The 22,573-nt window shown below is 37.8% G+C and overlaps 1 protein-coding gene across 21 annotated transcripts in view; it reads right to left on the bottom strand.

Moving 5' to 3' along the window:
- plekha7b (pleckstrin homology domain containing, family A member 7b) overlaps window positions 1–22,573 on the bottom strand; it is a 94,306-nt gene that overhangs the window by 7,511 nt on the left and 64,222 nt on the right. For 6 of the 21 annotated variants that reach the window (XM_079866153.1, XM_079866135.1, XM_079866151.1 and 3 more), the window contains 17 exons: window positions 19,162–19,599; window positions 17,628–18,162; window positions 15,312–15,395; window positions 14,928–15,053; window positions 13,503–13,619; window positions 11,836–11,904; window positions 10,949–11,029; window positions 10,156–10,305; window positions 9,951–10,052; window positions 6,824–6,989; window positions 6,541–6,701; window positions 6,277–6,468; window positions 6,075–6,177; window positions 4,873–4,964; window positions 3,873–4,091; window positions 1,892–2,074; window positions 1,134–1,267 (listed from right to left, as the gene is read on the bottom strand). In XM_079866153.1, the coding sequence (XP_079722279.1) occupies window positions 1,134–1,267; window positions 1,892–2,074; window positions 3,873–4,091; window positions 4,873–4,964; window positions 6,075–6,177; window positions 6,277–6,468; window positions 6,541–6,701; window positions 6,824–6,989; window positions 9,951–10,052; window positions 10,156–10,305; window positions 10,949–11,029; window positions 11,836–11,904; window positions 13,503–13,619; window positions 14,928–15,053; window positions 15,312–15,395; window positions 17,628–18,162; window positions 19,162–19,599 (2,952 nt within the window). Of the gene's footprint in view, window positions 1–1,133; window positions 1,268–1,891; window positions 2,075–3,872; window positions 4,092–4,872; window positions 4,965–6,074; window positions 6,178–6,276; window positions 6,469–6,540; window positions 6,702–6,823; window positions 6,990–9,950; window positions 10,053–10,155; window positions 10,306–10,948; window positions 11,030–11,835; window positions 11,905–13,502; window positions 13,620–14,927; window positions 15,054–15,311; window positions 15,396–17,627; window positions 18,163–19,161; window positions 19,600–21,273; window positions 21,347–22,573 lie in introns of all 21 variants that reach the window. The other 15 variants (XM_079866141.1, XM_079866136.1, XM_079866148.1 and 12 more) reach the window with 10 other exon arrangements.

Below are 22,573 nucleotides of genomic sequence, written 5' to 3'. Positions count from 1 at the left end.
TGTGTGGATGCACTGTAACTAATGTTGTTGTATTTTAAGCAATTTATTGAGCATTAAATCAGCATTTTAGAATTATTCCTGAAGGATCATGTGATGCTGAAGTCTGTTGAATATTCAGCTTTGCAATCACGAGATTAAATCACATTTTAAACAATTTAAACAGAAAACTGCTGTTTTAAATTGTAATAGTATTTCACAATATTACAGATTTTACTGTATTTTTGATCAAATTCATGCAGCCTTGGTGAACATAAGGGACTTCTTTCAAAAACATAAAATCTTACCAACCCCAAACCTTTGAATGGTGGTCAATAGAGGGTATGCATGTGACGTCACCGTCAGCCGGCAAACATTGGTTTTTAGCATGAATGCCGCGAAACACATACACAAAACACATCTAAAATGGGAAAGAGCTTTGAGATTAATTGTATAAAAAGATTTGTCAAGAAATCTGAGATATATTTTTACTGACTGCAGGAAGCTACAGAAAAGAGAAGCAAATGGATTGCTGAAATTCACAGAAACAACTGGACTCCAGGCAGCAAAATGTGGATTTGCAGTTATCATTGTGTGTCAGTATGTTGAATTTTGAGGTAAAATAATACCCTATATATTGTATTGTTATATATTGTATTGACAACTCATCAATTAAACATTTACCATCTTAAATTCTTCATAATTGGATGTTTTTAAATAAACACTGACAAGTTCTAGGGCTGGACGATGTGCCGATATATATATAAAACATTGATATAAGTGACACCCGGATTTAGACCTACCTATATTAGATTTATATAAAGCGTTCACGGGCAAATTTCCCCGTCGTCGAAATCAGGCACATATTAATGTCAGGAAACACGATTTCTGGCTGCATGTCAATATCAAGATCACTGGATCTTTGGTAAGTTGTAAGGAACAATATATCGAGTCTAACATTTTGTTTAAACTGAAAATCATTTGTTTTACTCACATTTTCCCCTATTAAATCTAGTCATGCAGCAGCTCTTTTGCCACTCAGTCCAGCTGAGGGGGCGTGTTCCGCCGGGAAAGTGACGTCAATGCATACCCTCTATATAATGTCAAGAAAACCTCTATAAAGATGACTGTGTTAAATGAGACTGATCTGTCAGTACCTAGACTTAGCCAGGATGCTCTTGATTCGTTCCACTTTACGATGCCGGGCCTCCATCTCCTGAGGGCTGAGGGGCTCTTCTGGATCCATGTCCACATAGCGCTCAGGGATGGCCACCTTTTGAGGCTTTGACAGCTATACAGGCATTGAGACCAAACATACACCATTAGTCACTTTAATCTGAAATCTATTGTCCATATTTTTATTTGTAATATTTTATTTACTTTATTAATTTTTCATTCTTGTAAAAAAAAAACTTACATTAATGTATAATATGAAACTATAAAAGGCTAAACAATTGCTGTAAAATAATGAAACTTTTTTTAACATTCAAGTGTACTTTGCAACGGTTACTGAGATTGCCCTTTAATTAAACTCAGGATAGTTCAACCAAAAATGTCATACTTTCTTCTGTGGAACAGAAAAGGAAAATGTAGGCCCATTTTAAGAGGCTGCTCACTGCAGAGCCGATGGGTGGAGCTTGACGGTCAAACCACACCCTAATCCTACCCATAACCCTATCGTTAAACATAACTCCAGCCATTAGGTCCATGGAGGTGGAGCTGGATGTCATGTGGCTCTGCAGTAAGCACCGCTTGCATTTTAATGGACTCAACATTTGTGGTCACACTCAACGTTCACTTTTTGTACATACAACACAAGTGCATGGTTACTGAGCATTTTCTGATCCACACAAGGAGGAAATTATGTCAGAATTTTCATTTTTAGGGGAATTCTCCCTATAAGTAGTATGGTTACCTCTTTGCTGAGGTCCAGCTGGTAGTCCAGAGGCTCCAGATCCAACTCTCTCATGGGTGTGCTACTCAGGGTAAGCCATTCGTCTGAGTGAGAGCGCTGTCTCTCTTTGTGTTCGACTGGTCTCTCCTCACCCTGCACGGCCCGCTCCAGTAGCTGCAAATCAAAGTCTTGCTCTCTTCTCCACTGAAGGCACACAAACACACAGAGCCCTGAGACGGCCAATCTAGATCTTACACACATCCAACTCAGGACATGAAAATTTTAGTTCTTCTTATGATTTACAGGACAAGAAAAATGAGGGGAAAAAAAAACATTTCCAGTTACACTGTGTAACGCTCAAGAGATCTTAACTAAGGAGAAATGATTTTCCCCTGAACCTTAGACACTATTAAAGCTAAAATGACCTTTGCGCTGCACATATCAGTTTACATCCAACATTCATTCTTTACATGAAAAGTTTAAAGAGGGGAGCCCTGCACAGAAACAACACACAAAACTTGGTTAAACTGCAACCATGAGCATAATTATATATTGTCCCAGTGCGCTCCTGTACCTCTGTACCATGTAAAAGTGATTGCGTCTGAAGTGTCACATGTTCAAGCTCTCAAACCGTAGCGTACAACACTCCTGCAGACCAAGAAAGACGCAATAAAAAGCTCCATCTGCGACTTCATTTACATGCTTCATTCCCAGGCTTTATTGTGCTTACTGGAAAGAAAATAAATCAGTGTGTCGTGAAATAAACTGCGGTTTCACATTCACAGTTGACAGGAAAAGAACAATTACCTCCTTTTGCTTTTTTACTAGCAAAGTGTTTATTATCTTGTGCAAAAATCTACAAAAAAGATAGAGGAAATTGCTATGCAATTGATTTTCTCTTTGCAAATTATGCTACAATTCGCTGTTATATTATTATGACCATACAAGTGATTAAAAACAAGTTCAGTAAGTAGTACAATTATAAACACAACTCATTCATACATCACCCAGGCCAATACATTTTGGTAAAACAAGGAGTAAAATTATAAAAGTATGAATTTTTTTTTAAAAATAACAAAAGCCAGGGTAAGTTAAACCAGGTCTGGTTTTGTAAAATTAAATGATATATTTTTAAAATCAAAAAACAAAATATGATCATGTCATTTATTCTGTACATAGAAGGCCATAACTTGCCTCAAGTCAGACTCAAATTGCATGAAAAAAAATTATTATGCAGGTTTTGGAAGAATTGTTATTAGAAAGCCGGATGTGAAAAGTGAAATTTGGTAAAATTAGTATAAAACAAAAAAATTTATGAGTGAGGTAAGCACAATATAGTCTGGTTTCACACTTTAGTTATGCTATAATTATTATGGTTGAGTGATGAACAGCTAAAAGGTTTGAGAGCTTGTTGTGCTTGAAATTTAGTTTAGTATATGAGTCCACTAATACAGCAGACATTGTTTCCCATAAATTTGAGCATTGGGTTATTGTTATATAGGTTAAAAGAGCATTTTGATGTTAGTGCTGCCTTTGGACTTTTCAAACACCCCACAAGTAAAAGCACACTACTTTGATTCACCAACCCAGAAGAGCTGCTCCCTTGAGATCCATGTCCCAAGTTTAAAATTAAACACTCATATAAGTCATTACAACATTTTGAACCTGTAATGAGAGTCAATAGCACATCAGCTTTCATTATTAATCCTCTAAACACATTAGTCCACGTCTTTCATTGGCAAATAGTATAACTCCCATCTGTCCTTATTCTGTAGCCCATCCAAGCGTCCCGACAACATATGATAAAATCTCTCCCGTCTCCTTGTGTAACACCTCCCACAAACCCACTTACCTGCGGCAGACACTTCTATGGTAAAATGCTGATCGCATTAACGCAAAATCTTACAGTTCTCCATCAAAACAGAGTAAATAGCTGAATGTACATTTATGTCAGGGTGATAATCCTCTCTGGAGGAAAACATGTCATTGTGATCTAACGTACTGATCCCAGGTCTGCAGACACGGGTCTGGATGCAGAGGAGGAGGAGGAGCGAGATGTGGAGGCCTGGCGCTCGCCCTGGCTGAGCGTTCTCTTGCGCTCCCGTACGAGAGCCTTTTGGTGACGCTTCATCCTCTCCAGCTGCTCTTCGGCGCTCATGCGTCCGCGCTGCTGCACGATCTCCCCAGAGTACAGACGCTCCAAGGCACTCTTTGGTCTCTCCTAGGAGACACCAGAGGATGCGTTAATAATGCTGAAAGAAACCGGACCAAAGCAACAGCGGGGACAAAAACATGCATCAACGTTTCCCAAAAATATTAAGCAGCACAACTGTTTTCAGTATTAATAAAATGAAATGTTTATTGAGCAGCAAATCAGCATATTAGAATGATTTCTGAAGGATCATGTGAGACACTGAAGACTGCTGAAAATTCAACTTTGCCATCGCAGTGATAAAAATTGGTAGTTTCAGAATATTAATGTTTTCTACTGTGTTTTTGATCAAATAAATGCAGCCTTGGTGAATATAACAGACTCCTTTCAAAAACTTTCCTTTAAACCTTTTCCTTTCAAACCAAACTTTTGAACAATATTTAAATCACAATATATTATGGAGACAGTTTAATTTAAGTGATTTTGTATGATGTGTTGTTAATAATGTGTGAACAGTCAGTCAGAAAGGGAGAATGAGAAAAGAAGGGGAAAAAAACAAGTAGAAGAGTCCATTTCGAAGATCTGCTGTGCTCATTTCTGTTAACATTTTCTGCATGAATCCATCAGGGTTGGAGACACACACTGTGTTCACAGTCTGCATGGCAACACTACGGCAGTAACTCATTCGCAAAGTACAGTCTGGCTCAAGCCCACACTGGCTGCTTTTATTTCATGTGCTCAGCGGTTTGTACTGCTGCTGCATCTAATCAACCTGCCAAAGCAAACTATGAGACCCTTTATGTCCCTCTGCCTCTCAATAGACACTTTCAGGACTTGTTTGGCTTCCTACCTTCAAGCTTGTGGTGGTGAGTCCTCTTCTAAGGGTGACGAACGATGAAATGTTTGACGACTGGTTCAGTCTTGAAGATGAGCTAGTCAAACCTAACAGAAGTTGGACTGGATTAGACAAATCTTTCAGACCATCTCAAATTCTGTGCTGAGAGATCATACTTTTAAACGTCAAACATCACTACCCACTGAGTAACCTGAGTCTTCACATTCACACTTGGTATGCAATTAGGCAAGCGTGTTTCTTCAGCTATGGGCACTTGTGGCCCTGTGGATGCTATTAAAGCACAATTGTTTTTAGTAGTTTTAATTTGCCTGCTAACAAATGTCCAACGGTATGTACATTCAAAAGTTTGGGGTTGGTAAGATTTTTAATATTTAAAAAAAAGGCTCTTATGTTCACCCAGGCTGCATTTATTTGATAAAAAATAAAATAAAAACAGTAACATTGGGACATGTCTCATTATCCTTAAGAAATCATTCTAATATGCTGATTTGATGCTCAAGAAACATTTCTTATTATTATCAATGTTGGAAAAAAGTTGTGCTGCTTAATATTTTTGTGGAAACCATTATTATTTTGGATTATTTTGGAAACATTATGCAAAGGATTCTTTGATAAATAGAGAGTTCAAAAGAGCATCTGTTTGAAATCGAATTTATTTGAAACCAATTTAATGCATCCTTACTGAATAAAAGTACTAATATCTTTAAAAAGGATATCTTACTAACCCCAAACTTCTGAACGGTAGGAAAATTCGGTAATGTTTTTCTGAAAGTCATGCACATTTTCACCTCAGTATAATTTATCATCACATCTCAAATTATGTATTGTGTTTAACACTTGAAGAAAATGATGGTGGTGGAAATTATATTGTTCACCTATTTGGCTCTTTCGTAGTTCGTAATGTTAAGACTAAGTTCACATTCACAGCATCTAATGTATCCTAAACGTATTCATTAATATTTCCACACTTGCAGAATTTGTCGAAATTCTCCAAATGGGAATTATTGAAGATGGGAAGCACCTGCACAGGCTACAAAGCAAATATACATAATAATTAATTAGTAGTTAATAATTAATAATATTAGTTGCGGATTGTTTTCACATCACCAATGAACTGTACTGTGGTTTACATGAACCAAACCTCACATTCCCTTTTCAGCGAGTGTGAGTCTGACTGTGTACAGGTCTGTGTGTACCTCTGTTTGGTAGAGTTTGGTAGCCACTGTCACGGCTCAAGCCCCCCATTTGTCCACCAACTGCCAGCAGTTCAGGCTCACTGAGGAATGCCCGGATCTCAACCTACAGTCCCAGAAGAATAGAGCTCAGAACTATAATAACATTTAACCACTAGCACAGATGACAGCTGGCCTTATCCAGGTGCCATTGAGTGTCACAAACCTTATGATCTCCGTTAGTGTACTGCCCGATCTCACGGTCACGCTTCCGCTCATCAGACTGTCGTTTCAGGCCCCGGACTGATGTGTGGCGGATGACGGAGGTCTCTTTGGGGAGAGGGGGCACAGCTGGGGGGTGTTCATCTGGGCTGTAGAGGTGAGGCAGGGGGGGTCTGGGTGGAGCATCTTCCTCAGGCTGCATATGTAAACATAAATACAGATAAATAGACTAAAGTAGTATCTTGATTACCTAGTTTCACTCACTCACCCATTTTTGCTTGTGGGCTGGGTTTGAAAGCTGCAGGGGCTGCTGGGTAGACTGCACCGGGCTGAGATGGGGACTTGACTGAGCAGCTTTCAGTTCACCCATGGATGGAGTGAAGAGTGAAGGCACTGCGGACAATGACGCTGAAGGCACGAGTTTCCTCTCTGGGACACGCAAATATCCCAAACGTCAGCATCACAAAGCAAAAAAAAACACAAAATAAAACACATGTATCAGTAGCATCTGTACGCAGTAAGATGTGTGTGGTGATGTTTGACCTCAGTACCTCGGTCTGTGCTCCAGTGCATGGGAGTGATGGCAGGCAGGGGCCCGCTCTCACCTGGATTACGCACAGAGTCAATGGTCACTCTGTAGTTGGCTTTGCTGGAGCTCAGGCCTGCAAGCACATCCTCGATCCGCCACAGCTCCTTCCTCAGCTGAGACTTCTCCTGCTGCACAGTAGCACAGAATTGAATAATTTTAGATGAAATGGTCCAACTATTAAACTGAATAAACTGAATAAAAGAGTAAATTTAAGCCTGAAACAGGAGGGAACAGAATACAAGTGCGCATACTTCAGTACATAATTTTATGCATTACATTTACTTATCAAATAATATATTCAGTTTTATTATTTATGCAAATACACACACAAATTAAGCTTATCTGAACAGAAAAATGCATATTTTATATATATACAGTGAGGAAAATAAGTATTTGAACACCCTGCTATTTTGCAAGTTCTCCCACTTAGAAATCATGGAGGGGTCTGAAATTGTCATCGTAGGTGCATGTCCACTGTGAGAGACATAATCTAAAAAAAAAAATCCAGAAATCACAATGTATGATTTTTTAACTATTTATTTGTATGATACAGCTGCAAATAAGTATTTGAACACCTGAGAAAATCAATGTTAATATTTGGTACAGTAGCTTTTGTTTGCAATTACAGAGGTCAAACGTTTCCTGTAGTTTTTCACCAGGTTTGCACACACTGCAGGAGGGATTTTGGCCCACTCCTCCACACAGATCTTCTCTAGATCAGTCAGGTTTCGGGGCTGTCGCTGAGAAACACGGAGTTTGAGCTCCCTCCAAAGATTCTCTATTGGGTTTAGGTCTGGAGACTGGCTAGGCCACGCCAGAACCTTGATATGCTTCTTACAGAGCCACTCCTTGGTTATCCTGGCTGTGTGCTTCGGGTCATTGTCATGTTGGAAGACCCAGCCTCGACCTATCTTCAATGCTCTAACTGAGGGAAGGAGGTTGTTCCCCAAAATCTCGCAATACATGGCTCCGGTCATCCTCTCCTTAATACAGTGCAGTCGCCCTGTCCCATGTGCAGAAAAACACCCCCAAAGCATGATGCTACCACCCCCATGCTTCACAGTAGGGATGGTGTTCTTGGGATGGTACTCATCATTCTTCTTCCTCCAAACACGTTTAGTGGAATTATGACCAAAAAGTTCTATTTTGGTCTCATCTGACCACATGACTTTCTCCCATGACTCCTCTGGATCATCCAAATGGTCATTGGCAAACTTAAGACGGGCCTTGACATGTGCTGGTTTAAGCAGGGGAACCTTCCGTGCCATGCATGATTTCAAACCATGACGTCTTAGTGTATTACCAACAGTAACCTTGGAAACGGTGGTCCTAGCTCTTTTCAGGTCATTGACCAGCTCCTCCCGTGTAGTTCTGGGCTGATTTCTCACCTTTCTTAGGATCATTGAGACCCCACGAGGTGAGATCTTGCATGGAGCCCCAGTCCGAGGGAGATTGACAGTCATGTTTAGCTTCTTCCATTTTCTAATGATTGCTCCAATAGTGGACCTTTTTTCACCAAGCTGCTTGGCAATTTCCCCGTAGCCCTTTCCAGCCTTGTGGAGGTGTACAATTTTGTCTCTAGTGTCTTTGGACAGCTCTTTGGTCTTGGCCATGTTAGTAGTTGGATTCTTACTGATTGTGTGGGGTGGACAGGTGTCTTTATGACACATAAATTTAATTAATCAATCAACGATACTATTGATCAGCATTACCAAACGTGGACGTTCCACTAGAAACAAACATTGATGTATTATTTTAATTTAATACTGTGAAGCTGCTTTGATACAACCTATGTTGTGAAAAGCGCTATATAAATAAACTTGACTTGACTTGACTTTATGCAGCTAACGACCTCAAACAGGTGCATCTAATTTAGGATAATAAATGGAGTGGAGGTGGACATTTTAAAGGCAGACTAACAGGTCTTTGAGGGTCAGAATTCTAGCTGATAGACAGGTGTTCAAATACTTATTTGCAGCTGTATCATACAAATAAATAGTTAAAAAATCATATATTGTGATTTCTGGATTTTTTTTTTTAGATTATGTCTCTCACAGTGGACATGCACCTACGATGACAATTTCAGACCCCTCCATGATTTCCAAGTGGGAGAACTTGCAAAATAGCAGGGTGTTCAAATACTTATTTTCCTCACTGTATATATATATATATATATATATATATATATATATATATATATATATATTAATATATTAAAAAAACAGAATATACTGTATAAATGCTATTCAAGTGTATAGAATATTGAAAATCAGTGTCTGTCTTTCAGTATTCAGATCATTAATATAATAGAATAGAATAGAATAGAATAGAATAGAATAGAATAGAATAGAATAGAATATTAGAACAATATTTTTAACAAAAACGGATGAAAAATCTAAATTAACCAACAGCTTAAAAATATAATATAATATAATATAATATAATATAATATAATATAATATAATATAATATAATATAATATAATATAATATAATATAATATAATATAATATAATATAATAGAATAAAATAGAATAGAAGTACTTTCTTACTACTGTGAACACTGTTAAAAAAAATATGATGACCCTGAGGCTTGTCTTTGATTTTCTAAGAGGCAAATTTAGAGCTCAAAGGGGCACTGAAGAAAGGATAGGATTTTCTCTTATTTGTATTTTCAGAATAAGCCATAATTTATTGACTCTGTCTGTGTGCGCTCTCACACAAACACTTGAGAAATCAATAATCTTAGACACGGTATGCCTTGTTCTTACGACTCTATCACGCTGATCAAAAACTAACATTAGATCTTCCCTCCGCCTCTGAGAGCTCCATATCTCTTTCATTACTTTGTTCTTTCTCTATCAATTACCGGACTGAGAGATGCATGCTGAATAGAAAAGGAGACACGGTTTAACATCTTTTGATACATTTTGCTGCTCAAACAGTATTGATACTTTAGTTTGGAAGCATGCATTAAAGGGATAAAAGCTGAAAAACAATTTTGGGTTTGAGTAAAGAAAGACCTCTGTCCTTCATTTACATTTTGAAAAGAGTTAAATCAGCTTGGTGTCATTTTCCTGTGGGTCTGACCTGAGAGAGAGCACTGTGGGTCATCTGGTCTTGAAGGACTGAACGCAGTCTGTCCACATCTCTCTCTAAGTGGTTGTATTCTGCCCAAGCGTTCTCCATCTCCTGTTTAACACAGAGCAGAAGCAAGCCTCAATACTAGTGCAATAAGCTGATATTAGTATTGCATTGTTATTCTTGAGTCTTCTGTCAGTGTATGTGTCCTCACCGTGGACACCTGTGAGATGTCCGCCCTGATGTGGACCACATCCTCCCGTAACAGCTTCTGCTGATAGGCGATCTTTTCTGCATGGGCGGGCTGGTCCTGGTACTGTTCCATCTGCTGATGGGAAACATCCAGAACTGACTCGAGCTTGTCCTAGATAAGGTGAGAAACAGAAGATGATGCAGATAAAGAAGTTCGAAAAGAACTAGCACCAGGGACCCGAAACATCAGGTTGGACACTAGGTTCCTCTGTGATTAATGAATTCTGAAAACAACATTTCATTTAGGTCAAAATTTGCTTCATGTAGTAACATCTAAAATTAGATCTAAAACCGGTTATTTAATATGGTTGAATCAATCTGACTATATTAGGTTATAACAGCAAAAGTCATTTTAAAGGCTTAGATCAAGTAGAAATAGATCTTCAAGCTAACAATTGCTTTTTGGGGTCTGTTCGATTTTTTAAAATGTTTTTCAAATAAGTCACTTTCGCTCAATATTCCTTAATATATTCATGGAAACCATGACACTTTTTTTCAAAGATTCTTTGATGAGTAGAAAGTTCAAAAGAACAGCATATAAATATCTAACTTTTGTAACATTATTTTTTGTAATATTATAAATGTCTTAACTTATGCTTAGGATCAATTTAATGCATCCTTGCAGAATAAAATCAACATCTTACTGGCCCGAAACTTTTGAACCGTAGTGTATAAAGTTGACATCGTGCAACACAATACAGCATCAACGCCTGGGTTACAATGCGGAATTTAGATGAGGAAAAAACACAAAGCACCTTATCTTCTTTGAGTGTGCGTATACTGGCCTCCAGCTCCTGTAGGATCTTGTCTTGCTCGCATAACCTACTAAGCTTAACCTGGGGAGACAATCACAAACAGCAATAAATCATGGTCACCAAACAGAAGGCATGACTGAACTGAATCCATTAAAGTACACAAACATATCAAACAGAAGGCCGACGGAAAACATTCTTCCGCTATTCCATATTCAACATTTTCCACTATTGAAGATATTCATTAGCATAAACTCCATGCACCCAAGACAATTTTGGTGTCATTATTTGCAGAAACAAACAGCATTTTCTCAGTGAAAAATGGGTTACAGGGTACGTGCGCGCGTGCGAGAGAGACAGAAGCTGCAGAAGTGTCTTGTTTACGGTCTTCTTCACACTGCCTGTTTATTCTCCACTCTGTTTATCATTCCCTCCGATTAATTATTAAGCTGTTATTATTTTACAGCCATATATTGTTGTTTTAACAACATTAAATATTCATCACACAGATAAATCCACCAACAAAATTCGTATAAATTGTTAAACCGAAACAATGTTAATGATGAAAAGCCAGGACTTCCAGATTATTTACCTCCAATCAACTGAAAAACAGCGAGAGCACTGGAATACAAAAATCAAACTGAAAAATTTACAAGCCCGAAGTATAAAACTCCCATTGCATGTATTTTTCTCTTTAAATTGAGCATTGAATATAAAAAGCCCTCGTCAATAATTTCAATTTCTTCTTGACACCGAGAGAGCTTGCTTCTCCCCACAGCGCGTACAAATTCAGGCTTGAGTACCAGCTTTTTGTGAGAAACAAACAGAGAGAATGAAAGGGGAGGTCATGATCAGAGAGTGGGCATTAATAAAGAGAGAAGAGAACTTACATCTATGTCACTTTCAGCTATTTTAACAGGCCGAGGTGGTCGATCTTTAAGAGAGTCACGTCCGGTTACCTGTTGACAAAATGCAAAAGCTCATTCACTTTCACCAACATTAGCATCAACATCAAGACTAAGTTGGCTGTAAGGTTGCATTGATCAAGCAACCAACAAGACTGCACATTCTATCGACAAAATGTTGCTGAAATCATGTAAACAAACTGTGCTATGGCAAACTAAAAAGAACAAGACCGTAAAATCTCAAGATGAACACACAAGCAAAAAAAGCATAACAAAACAAACCAACACTGTTTTTGGAAGCTCTGAGATGATGTGTTTACCAACAAATAGCAACTGGGGTATTTGGGGAGAGCCGCAACGATCCACCCAAAGCACTGTTCGGTCTTTGGCAAAGTATCAATACTTTCATCGGCAGTGAACTTGACATGAACTCGTGTGGGAGTGAATCATTTAGTGATAAACAAGAGTTAGCTAAAGGATACTGCATAAGTAAGAGCAGCTGTCAGTAAACGTTCACTCATTAACAGAAAACCTCAGTCTCTAGAATAATTAGTTGATGCTTAATGTTTGTACTGAAATAATTCACAAAATGCTCACAGTTACAATGCAATCTCTATGAGAAACCCTCATCAGTGCAGTATTGATATTTTACCAAAAGAACAACAACAACAACAAAAGCACATGCATATGAGTATGACTCTGCAGATCATGTGCAATGCACACAACGATGGTCACATGTTGTGCACACGCCATCCTTACATTCAAACAGAACGCACTGTGTACCGAATAGATGAGAGGTTCAATACTTTTCATCTGTTTGAAATGAAGATAAAAAGGGTTTCTGTGAACTGTAGGTATAAATTTAGGCATACATTGGAAATATACATTTGAAATATGAATGATTAATTAAAGCAAGTAATGCACTCCACTTCAAAGAGGCTGGGAAAAGTCAGTGACCATAAAGTTTGTGACAAAAGCGGAGAAACTCTATATAAGATATATAAAGGTTGCTAGGGCTGCACGATATATTGAATTGATCAAAATATTGTGAATTTGCATATTGCAATGGCTTTATCAAAAATCTGGTACATTTAGCAATATAGCGGGTGAATTATGTATATGATGTACATTACAATGTTATGATGAACTATATGCCTTTCTCCACTGACGTTCTGATGATCAAAGCCTTTCTAAGGAGATGTGTTTTAAGGGATAAAATAATTGACTAAAGGTGGACTTTAAATTACACACATCACATAATCGCATTATTTAACAAGTTACTGTATATCACATTTTTCTTCGATATCGTGCAGCCCTAAATGCAACTGTACAGAAGGAAAGACAATTCAGAGTCAGATTCTAGCGTCCATCTGACCTTCAATTGACAAACTCTCCTCCTGGACTCTTAACATTTGCAGCCATCACTAGTCACTACATCCATGCATCCGCCAAGACTTTAATTGCTAAATTGCAGCATAAAATCGGATTTTTAGCAATAAAAGCTTAAAATGACGCATTGCTCTCTGTGAATATTGACTGATGTAAATGTAATCATCGGTTTCAAAATTCACTCTACACATCCTTCAGGGTTAAAGAGCAGAGCAGCCGTTACAGAGAATAAGGAGGGGGAATAAATCAGGAAGAGTTTATGCCTTGAGGAGAGAGGGAGAAGATGGGCGGAGGAAGAAGGTGAAGGCAGGTCCAATAAAGCCCACCTTCAGATCTAGATACTCCAGGTCCTTCTTCAGCTGGATGTAAGTGTCATCTGCCTTTAAGTGGGAAATGAAGAAAGAGGTCACATGACTCATGGCTAAAAGTACAGCATTCAAGAGTGAGACTGATTTCCATGGACACTGTAAAATGCTGATACAATATAACACAAGTGCATGTTATGGGTGATAGACCCTTTTTTTATCCCTATTGACAACAAGCATCTTCAATTTGTACTCAGACTGATGCACTGTTGAAGGTGTGCCATAAGTTCAATGAATTAATAAATGATTTGTTTCTTCACTCTAAAGTTCTTTACTTATTTAGAGCATGTATTTTTGTAAAGACGTGATTTAAGAAAACGTGAAATGGACCCTTTTTACACAGTGTGCAAACATCTGTGTGCAGTAAAGCATTTTATAACAATGCTGTAAATGTTGTAGAATACTAGTTAAGTTTTAATGTGCAACCCTGCAACCGACAGAGATCTAGAGTGTGGAATGGGAGTGGGACACAGCTTATGTGCTACTATTTACCAAATGTTTAAACTAGGGCTGTCAAACGATTAATCGCGATTAATCGCATCCAAAATAAAAGTTTGTTTTTACATAATATATGTGTGTACGGTGTATAATTATTTTCTATATATAAATACACACACATGCATGTATATATTTAAGAAATATTTGCATGTATATACTGTGTATATATATTTATTTTATATTATATATATTTATATTATATATAAATATTTTATATATAAATAACACATTTTTCTTAAATATATATATGCATGTGTGTGTATTTATATATAGAAAATAATTATACTCCATACACACACATATATTATGTAAACACAAACTTTTATTTTGGATGCGATTAATCGCGATTAATCGTTTGACAGCCCTAGTTTAAACTAATTTCTGAGTACCTATCTGACACATTTCATATCTAAATTTCCATACACACAAGTAAACCAGTGATGTTTTTTATATTTTCTGTTCATGGCAACATTCAATCATGTGAATGCAGGCAAGTCAACAAGCAACATGCTGTTAACATCTGAGAAGCAATCTGAGGATCCAAAATACAAGAGGAAGAAACTACAAAAAAAAGTCCAAAAATAAAAAGCAAAATGCAGAGGAAAGGTTCTTCAAAAACACTAAACAGGCTGTTACGTCAAATTGCGCAGCCCAAGCTGTAACGTTCTACCGCAGACTCCATGCTAACGGAGAGCTAACACCAAACCAACGCAGTCACAACTAGAACCAACAGCGCACAACTTTAAAGATGAGCACAGAATGGGGGTTAAGGAAAGGGGGGTATGATATGCTCAGGGTGGGTTGAGGGGGAAATGACCCTCTGACCTGCAAAATGGGGCCTGAGAGGCCGTTGTGCTGGTTCTGCAGGTGTGTGAATGTGTCGCTGTGCACGCTGGCCATCTTGGCCTGGTGTCTCCTGAGCTGGATGAGCAGCAGGGTCAACTCCTCCGGCTGCAGGACAGCGGGGAGACGGGAAAGAAAGCACTTCAGGAGGTGACCACCAGGGCAGCGGTGAGATGTTGTGAAATTTGGACAATAGGAGTGGCGAAATGTAACTGCCAGGCTGTAACGGCATATCTCAGATCACTTTCTCAAAACTAGAAAGCAAAACGCTCCTCGTGGCCGAAATGTAATCTACCAAGCAGATCTTCTGTTTCCCTACGTTTCCAAGATAGGTCTGAAAAAGTCTGTTCTTTATGGAAGTCTTACCGTTTTTCCATGAAGACTTGGTGCACTGACTGTGTGTGTGATGTAGCCCATCATTGGCATGGATCTCCTTTCCATTTGCGAGGTCTGCAGAGACACAAAATTATACAGAATGGTGGTGTTGAGAATTACAATGAAGAAATTCACAGTCCTCTCTTACTACTATTCTCAAATTCTCACTTTAAGTTATGGATACTGTACACTTTTGAAGTCAAGTAAAAGTCAGTTTCAAAAAACTAGGGCTCAGCAGAGCACATTTTACTCATTCATCTGTTTCTTTTAGTTAAGAGAGTATCTGCTTGATTTCAAATGTGCCACAGGGCTTTGAGGGTTTGACAGTTTTGCTTAACATACAAAATTCTTCATCTAGGCCCATCATAGCACCTCAAAAGGACACAAACAACAAGAGATTTAATTAACTACACATAAATTATCTCCAACCTGCTTTCTTAAAATAACATTTGTTTGCTACCAGCAGAGTAGCACTGTAGACTCTGTTTCCAATGCGAATCCCACGGCACTGCATTTTTGCTGTATAATAGGTTTTTTATTTAAATACAAGATCAGAAGAAAGAGACCACTGCTGAGGCAGTTTATTGGGTGCTTTGCTTAGCCTTTGGCGAATCTTATCAGCTAAACAGTCTAGTGATCCACCGTGGAGGTCCATGAAACCACTCTACGAAACACACTTTAGCCTTTAAGATGCATCTATAGATAGGCTTCTGCAGCTGGGTAATTGACATCACAGTCGAGCAGTGATAGTAGTGTCTTTCTGTGTGATATATTTAATCTGAAACTACTTTTGGAAAACAACATTTCTAATTCTTCTCTAACTGTATACATGCAGTACTTACTCCTCCATATTAATTGAGAGATTACAATTCTGTACTTTCAAAAACAAACATGTTCAATATTTTTTTTAAACAAATATTAAAATACTTCACACTGCAAAACTATTTCAATGTGCGAGTTGTGAGGGCCAAAAAAAAAAAGTGATTAAAATGGTTAAAACTTGAAATGGTCACAAGCTACACCACCAAAATAAACACTTTCCGTATTAAATTTTATGTATGCATTTTATGTACAATACTTTTCAAAAGTTTGGGGTTGGTACGATTTTAATGTTTTTGAAATGAGTATCTCATGCTTTTCCAAGGCTGCATTTATTTGATCAAGAATACAGTAAGAACAGAAACATTTTGAAATATTTATATAATTTAAGATAACGGTTTTCTATTTTTCTATTCTCGTGATGGCAAAGCTGAATTGTCAGCATCATTACTCCGGTCTTTGTCACATGATCCTTCAGAAATTATTTTAATATACTGATTAGAAAAAACTGTCTTTACTGTCACTTAAATAAATTTAATGCATCCTTGCTGAATAAAACTATTAATTGATTTTTTTTTTTTTTATTACTAACACCAAACTTTTGAACAGTAGTGAAAGGTACTCATCTCTACTCATTTATATACAGTGGGATTCAAAATTATGATAAGATTTCAGTCAAAAGTCAAACAAGCAAATTTGTCACAGTGATGCTCTATGAATCATTCTCAAATCATGCTGGAGAACATGATCATCGGGTTTTAAACAAACCTGTGGAGTTTGTGCAGCTTAAATGCTGCTGTAAGTAAAGCAAAAGGGGACAAAAAAATGCAAAGACATTCTAAAATGAAATGTTAATTTTCCCACTTAATTTATGCTGATAATTGTTAAGCTGACAATAATATGTAATGAACCCATAGTGAAAGCATTTTCACTAGTAGTCTCAGATTTTCAGATCCCACTGAGATGTTCTTTGTGGTATCACTACATTGACTGAAGCTGTGTTTTTCTTTCCATCTGTCTTTTGACAGCTTCTGTGAATCTTTCTGTTGGAGGCATGTAATTAGTGAGTTCACACGAGTCCCAGCGTATGCAGAGCAGAAGTGGGTGACAGTATGTTAACTTGTATGAGACACAGAGGCTTCTGTGACTGCCGCTGCGTGTGAATGTGGCGCTGGGAGCGCTGCTCTCATGTGGGGGGTGTAGCCGGCAGATGCCACTATTCGTCACATAAACAACTTCAGCGACACACATAAACAAAAAGCGCTCTCTTTAGACACACCCTCTGCACCTGGGAGTCAAACCCTGAGAGAAGACTGTGTGAATTCTGTCACAAAAGTCCAAATCAAAGCCTGAGTAGAGGGAAAATCAGTTTTCCCATAACCCTTCACGCCTTTGGTGGTCAAGGCTCCTGTGGTCTGAACAAAGAGAAGAACTTTCCACAACTAATTTAAAAATGTGAGATTATGTGAACTGCTTCGTGTTCCCTACCTTTGAGATCTGGGAACATATTCCTCTGGGAGAACCCAAACTGGGTGTGTCCACGGTGGCAAAATCATCCAGCGGGCGCACCGTCACCCTGTCGGAGGGCGTGTGGGGCCTGCGTGGGGACAAGGACCTGGAAGGGTGCCCGGTTGGGGGCATGTCACATGGTGATGGTGGCACAGATATGGATCGTGGCATTTCCAGAGTGACCCTGAAGCCAGACGTGTCCATGTAGTCAGGCCCGGTGTAGATTGGCGCGGTGGGGCTTCCGTGGCGGAACTGTTGGCGCTGCTGCCACTCGTATAGTTGCCACACCATGCCTTCTTTAGTGGCCATCCGCTCGTCAGTGGACATACGAAAGTGACTAAGACGGTCGTGGGCGTACTTGTAGTCACTAGGCAGGTTGCGGGGCACTGGGGGGGAACTGCCTCCGGAGTGGTGGCGAGCGGTCTTTGGCAACGACTGGTACGTATCCATCATGACGGACTTAGGCTTGAGAGGAGGTGTCCGTCTGGGTAGGGTGTACTCAGCAGTGGGATGGCTGGAATTTTAAGTTTTTTACTGTTAATATTGATGCCCTTCTCACTGTTAATTAGCATACATATGCAATACATACACAATATTTATATAAAAACAATTATTATTTTTCTTTTCCCTAAAATGTTTTTATTCTGAGCTGAGAAACACTTTGAGCTGCAAATTAAGTATTAATAATAATAATAATAATAATAATAATAATAATAATAATAATAATACATTCATATTTTATATCTAATAATAGTAATAAAATAAGAACATATTTTAATATGTTATAGATACTTAATATTTGATAAACTTTAAAATATTTAATATATGCTACAGATATACATTTCAGAGAAAAAAAACCTTTAGGGAAAGTTCTGTTTAATACAAAGACATTTTTTAAAGTATGCTAGAGGATGGTTCTTATTGTGAGTGCAAAAATGTAAATGTAACTTCAATTTTGAGCTACAAATTAAATTAATAATAATGATAATAATAATAGCATTTAACAATATAATACTTGAAAAAAAATTAAATACTTAAAATATAATACTTAAAAATAAAAATAAATTAATAAAAGAATACATTATATAATACAATTGTAAAAGTAAGAATATAATTTAATATATATTATAATCAATATACAGTATATTATAGATATAGTTAATATATATTACACTTTATTTTTTTTTTTAAAGTTTATTCTAGAGACTGACTCTTATTGTAAGTGCAATAATATAAACGTAATTTTTTGTTTTTTGCTAACTTAGGGAGATGATATTTTTTCAGTAGTAACCAAAATGCGGTTGCTAGAACTACTGAACACAAAACATTCCCTTTAATATTCAGTGCGTTTTTATCACAACCACTAGAGGGAGCTACTTTATAAGAAACCATATGGATACAGAATCCCACAATGGCTCAAGTCCTCAATGTTACATCATTTAATGAGCTTATTACACATAGCCCTGTATGATTTCCTAGATAAGATAAGGGTGTCTACACAAACAAAACTGACCTTTTGGGGTCTCCTTTCTGCACCTTCACCCAGTGCTCGACCTGAGCCAGCGCAGTTTTCCTTTGTACCTTTTTCTCTGTGTCTGTACGGGGGACGAGGCCCCTCTTATACACCACGTTCCCGTTCTGATCAGGGGGCATGCCCGAGGAGGGCAGCCCGTTCCTGTGAGAGGGCACCGTGGACGACGGGCGAGAATGGGCACCTGACTGGGAAAGCCCTTCCATCTCTCCAGTGGAAATGGCTTTAACAGGATCCTCCAACACTTCCTTGCTGTAAACATAGCACTCGTCCCCATCCCGCTCCGGCCTCAGCTCTGCCACCTCTACATGCAGCGTCTGCTGGAGACCCTCGGTCTGGGAGGAGCTCTTGCTGCTGCTGCTGCAATGGTTGGTCTGAGGGACTGCGTGCTGCTCAGGTTTAGAGCTTCTTTCGGCCTCTCTGTGGAGTGAAAGGGAGTTATTTGTTAAAGGGAGTAGATTGTTAAATACTCTGAATGGCAAACATTAGTATTTTAGATTTATATGTACTGTTGCATGTTCTTATTTCATTTATTTGTTTTGTTTTATATTGTGGTGTGTATTTTATGTTTATGTCTACTACGCTGCATCCAAATTGCCTGCAAGTTATCTAAATAAAGTTAAACTTGATTTAATGGTAAATAGTTAATATTTAACCTTCAAAATGACCTGTGACTTATTGGACTTAATGTCTTTTAAAAGTCTTTGTCTAGACTTGAGTCTTGGGTGGGTCTAAAAGCTTCTGTCCTGAAATGGTTTCAGTCATACAGTCTGACAGAAAGTTTAGAGGAAAGATGGGTAATTTCTCCAGTTCTATGGCACCTCTGACCTGTGGTCTTCCACAGGGCTCTCTTTTGGCTCCTTCTCTATTTTCTCTATACATGCTACCTCTGGGCGGGCGCTATTCTAAGCAGTCATGGCGTATCCTTTCATTTTTACGCGGACGACACTCAAATTTATATTCCAATCAAGAGAAACAACCCTACAGCGATGAATTCTCTTCTGCGATGCTTAGAGGAGGTTAAAGCATGGCTAGCCCAAAATTTCCTCTTTTTAAATGAAGACAAGACTGAGGTCATTGTTTTCGGCCCAAATGAAAACTCTCAGTGTATAAGTAGAGAGTCTATCGGCTTTTAAATCCCCAGGGGTGAGGAACTTAGGTGTTCTCGTTGACCAGCCTTTAAAATTTGACAAACCGATCTCATCCATAATCAGTTCCAGTTTCTACCAACTTCGTCTATTGGCTAAAATCAAAGGCTTTCTCACCCCGAAAACTCTGGAAATGGCTGTTCGTGCATTTATTGCGTGTCGGCTAGATTACTGCAATTCCATATATTGCGATATATCAAGTTTTCAAATGGCTCGTCTTAAGTTAGTCCAAAATGCTGCGGCCAGACTTCTACATAAGTGTTGCAAATATTACCACATCCCTCCGATTCTCAAACCTCTACACTGGCTGCAAGTTCTACAGAGAATAGATTTCAAAATTCTACTCTTTGTTTTTAAATCTCTTCATAACTTAGCTACTGCCTATCTCTCTGAACTTGTCCATTCCAGAAGCCTAAGATCAAACGACCAGGCTCTGCTGGTAGTCCCTCGCGTTAGACTCAAGCGTGCATTTGCGGTGGCAGGGCCACGACTCTGGAACACCCTGCCTCTAGAGATAAGAACTATTCTGTTTTCAAGTCTCTGTTAAAAATACCTGTTTTCTTTAGTATATTGATCTCTTCTCTAATGGTTGGTTCTACTGTTTTATATTTGAGTTTGATATTGTTTTGCCACTCCTGTTTTTACTATTTTATATTTGAGTCTGATACTGTTTTGTCACTTTGGTTTTAAGGTTTCGCTTAGCTTTGCAGCTCTTATTTGTGTTTTATGTGTTGTTATGCAGGTCTTACTATATTTTAATCTGGTTGTTCTGTAAAGCACTTTAGTCAGCCTAGTGGCTGTTGTAAATGTGCTATACAAATAAAGTGAACTTGAACTTAACTTATTGCTGATATAGAAGTAAAAAACAGAAATGAGTTTAGACTTTTGAATTAATTCTTATAGAATCTACAATTCAATGTGTTGATTTAATGTGCTGATAACTGACCTTGAACTGACTGTCTCTTTCTTTCGTGGAACATCAAAAGAAGATTTTAGCATTATATCTGAGCTGCTTTCTTCTATAAAATGAAAGAGGAGGGTACAGGGACTGTCACACTCCAAAAAGGACAAAAATGCACCATTAAAGCATCATAAATGTAGCCCATATAACTCATGCACTATATTTTTTATACATGTTTCAATATTCAATACTGTGTTCCTAAATTTGGAGTGTATAATTTTTAATGGTTTTTGAAATAAGACTCTCCAAATAAAGCTCAACAAGGTTGTATTTATTTAATCAAAATTCAGAAAAACAGTAATATTGCAGAAATATCATTACGACTAAAAAATAACAGTTTTTTGTTTTAATATATTTTATAATTTATTCCTTTGATGGCAAAGCTGAATTTTCAGCATCATTACTCCAGTCTTTAGTGTCACATGATCCTTCATAAATCATTCTAATATGTTAATTTGGTTATTAAGTTGGCAAATAAGTTGGTTATCATCAATGTTGAAACCAGTTGTGCTGCATCCTATTTTTGTAGAAACAGTCTTGTATATGATTACTCTGTGAAGACGACGAAATGCAAGAAACGAAACTATGCCTTGACATATTTTCCTTGAATGCGTTTGACAACTGTGGTCACCATTGACTTTCATTCCATGGAAAAGAGCAGCTTAAGCATTCAGCAACCCTAAATCTTTTTGTGCTCAATGGAAGACAGACAATTGGTTTCAAAAAGACACGTGCAATATTCATTACCAATATTCAAAACAATTTTTGGATGAGCTATTCCTTTACGTCACATAACCTGACAATTAAGTCTAATTTGACCAGATACGACATAATAAACAAACAAATTTAACATAATTAATACAAATGCATAATTTAGCACAATTAATTAATTAATTTCAGCTACTTATTTGCTTTATTAGATCAGACCAATGGTCATCTGTATAAATCTGTATAAAATTAAGAAATTATTTTAAAAGTCAATATTTAAAACACATTCATGAAACATTTACAAGTGAAATTAACACACAAAAAAAGGAGATCTGAAATGCATCAAAACACTTCAGCACTATAAATCAGATTCATACAACTATCTTCACATGCAATATTGTGAATATATCCCTAGATGGTGCTGTTATTTTACATTCAAAATCTCCCTCAAATGAACTGAGGGCCTACAGAAGAAGGTCAATTAATTACAATACAGTACAGCAGCACTAACTGACATTTTACTCCTCGTCATGATCAGACTCGTGGTCTGGCATCAAAACGACACGAACAGTAACAC

The sequence above is a fragment of the Squalius cephalus genome (assembly GCF_949319135.1).
Source record: "Squalius cephalus genome assembly, chromosome: 3".
NCBI classification, from domain to species: domain Eukaryota; kingdom Metazoa; phylum Chordata; class Actinopteri; order Cypriniformes; family Leuciscidae; genus Squalius; species Squalius cephalus.
This window is presented reverse-complemented; position numbering and strand designations above follow the sequence as displayed.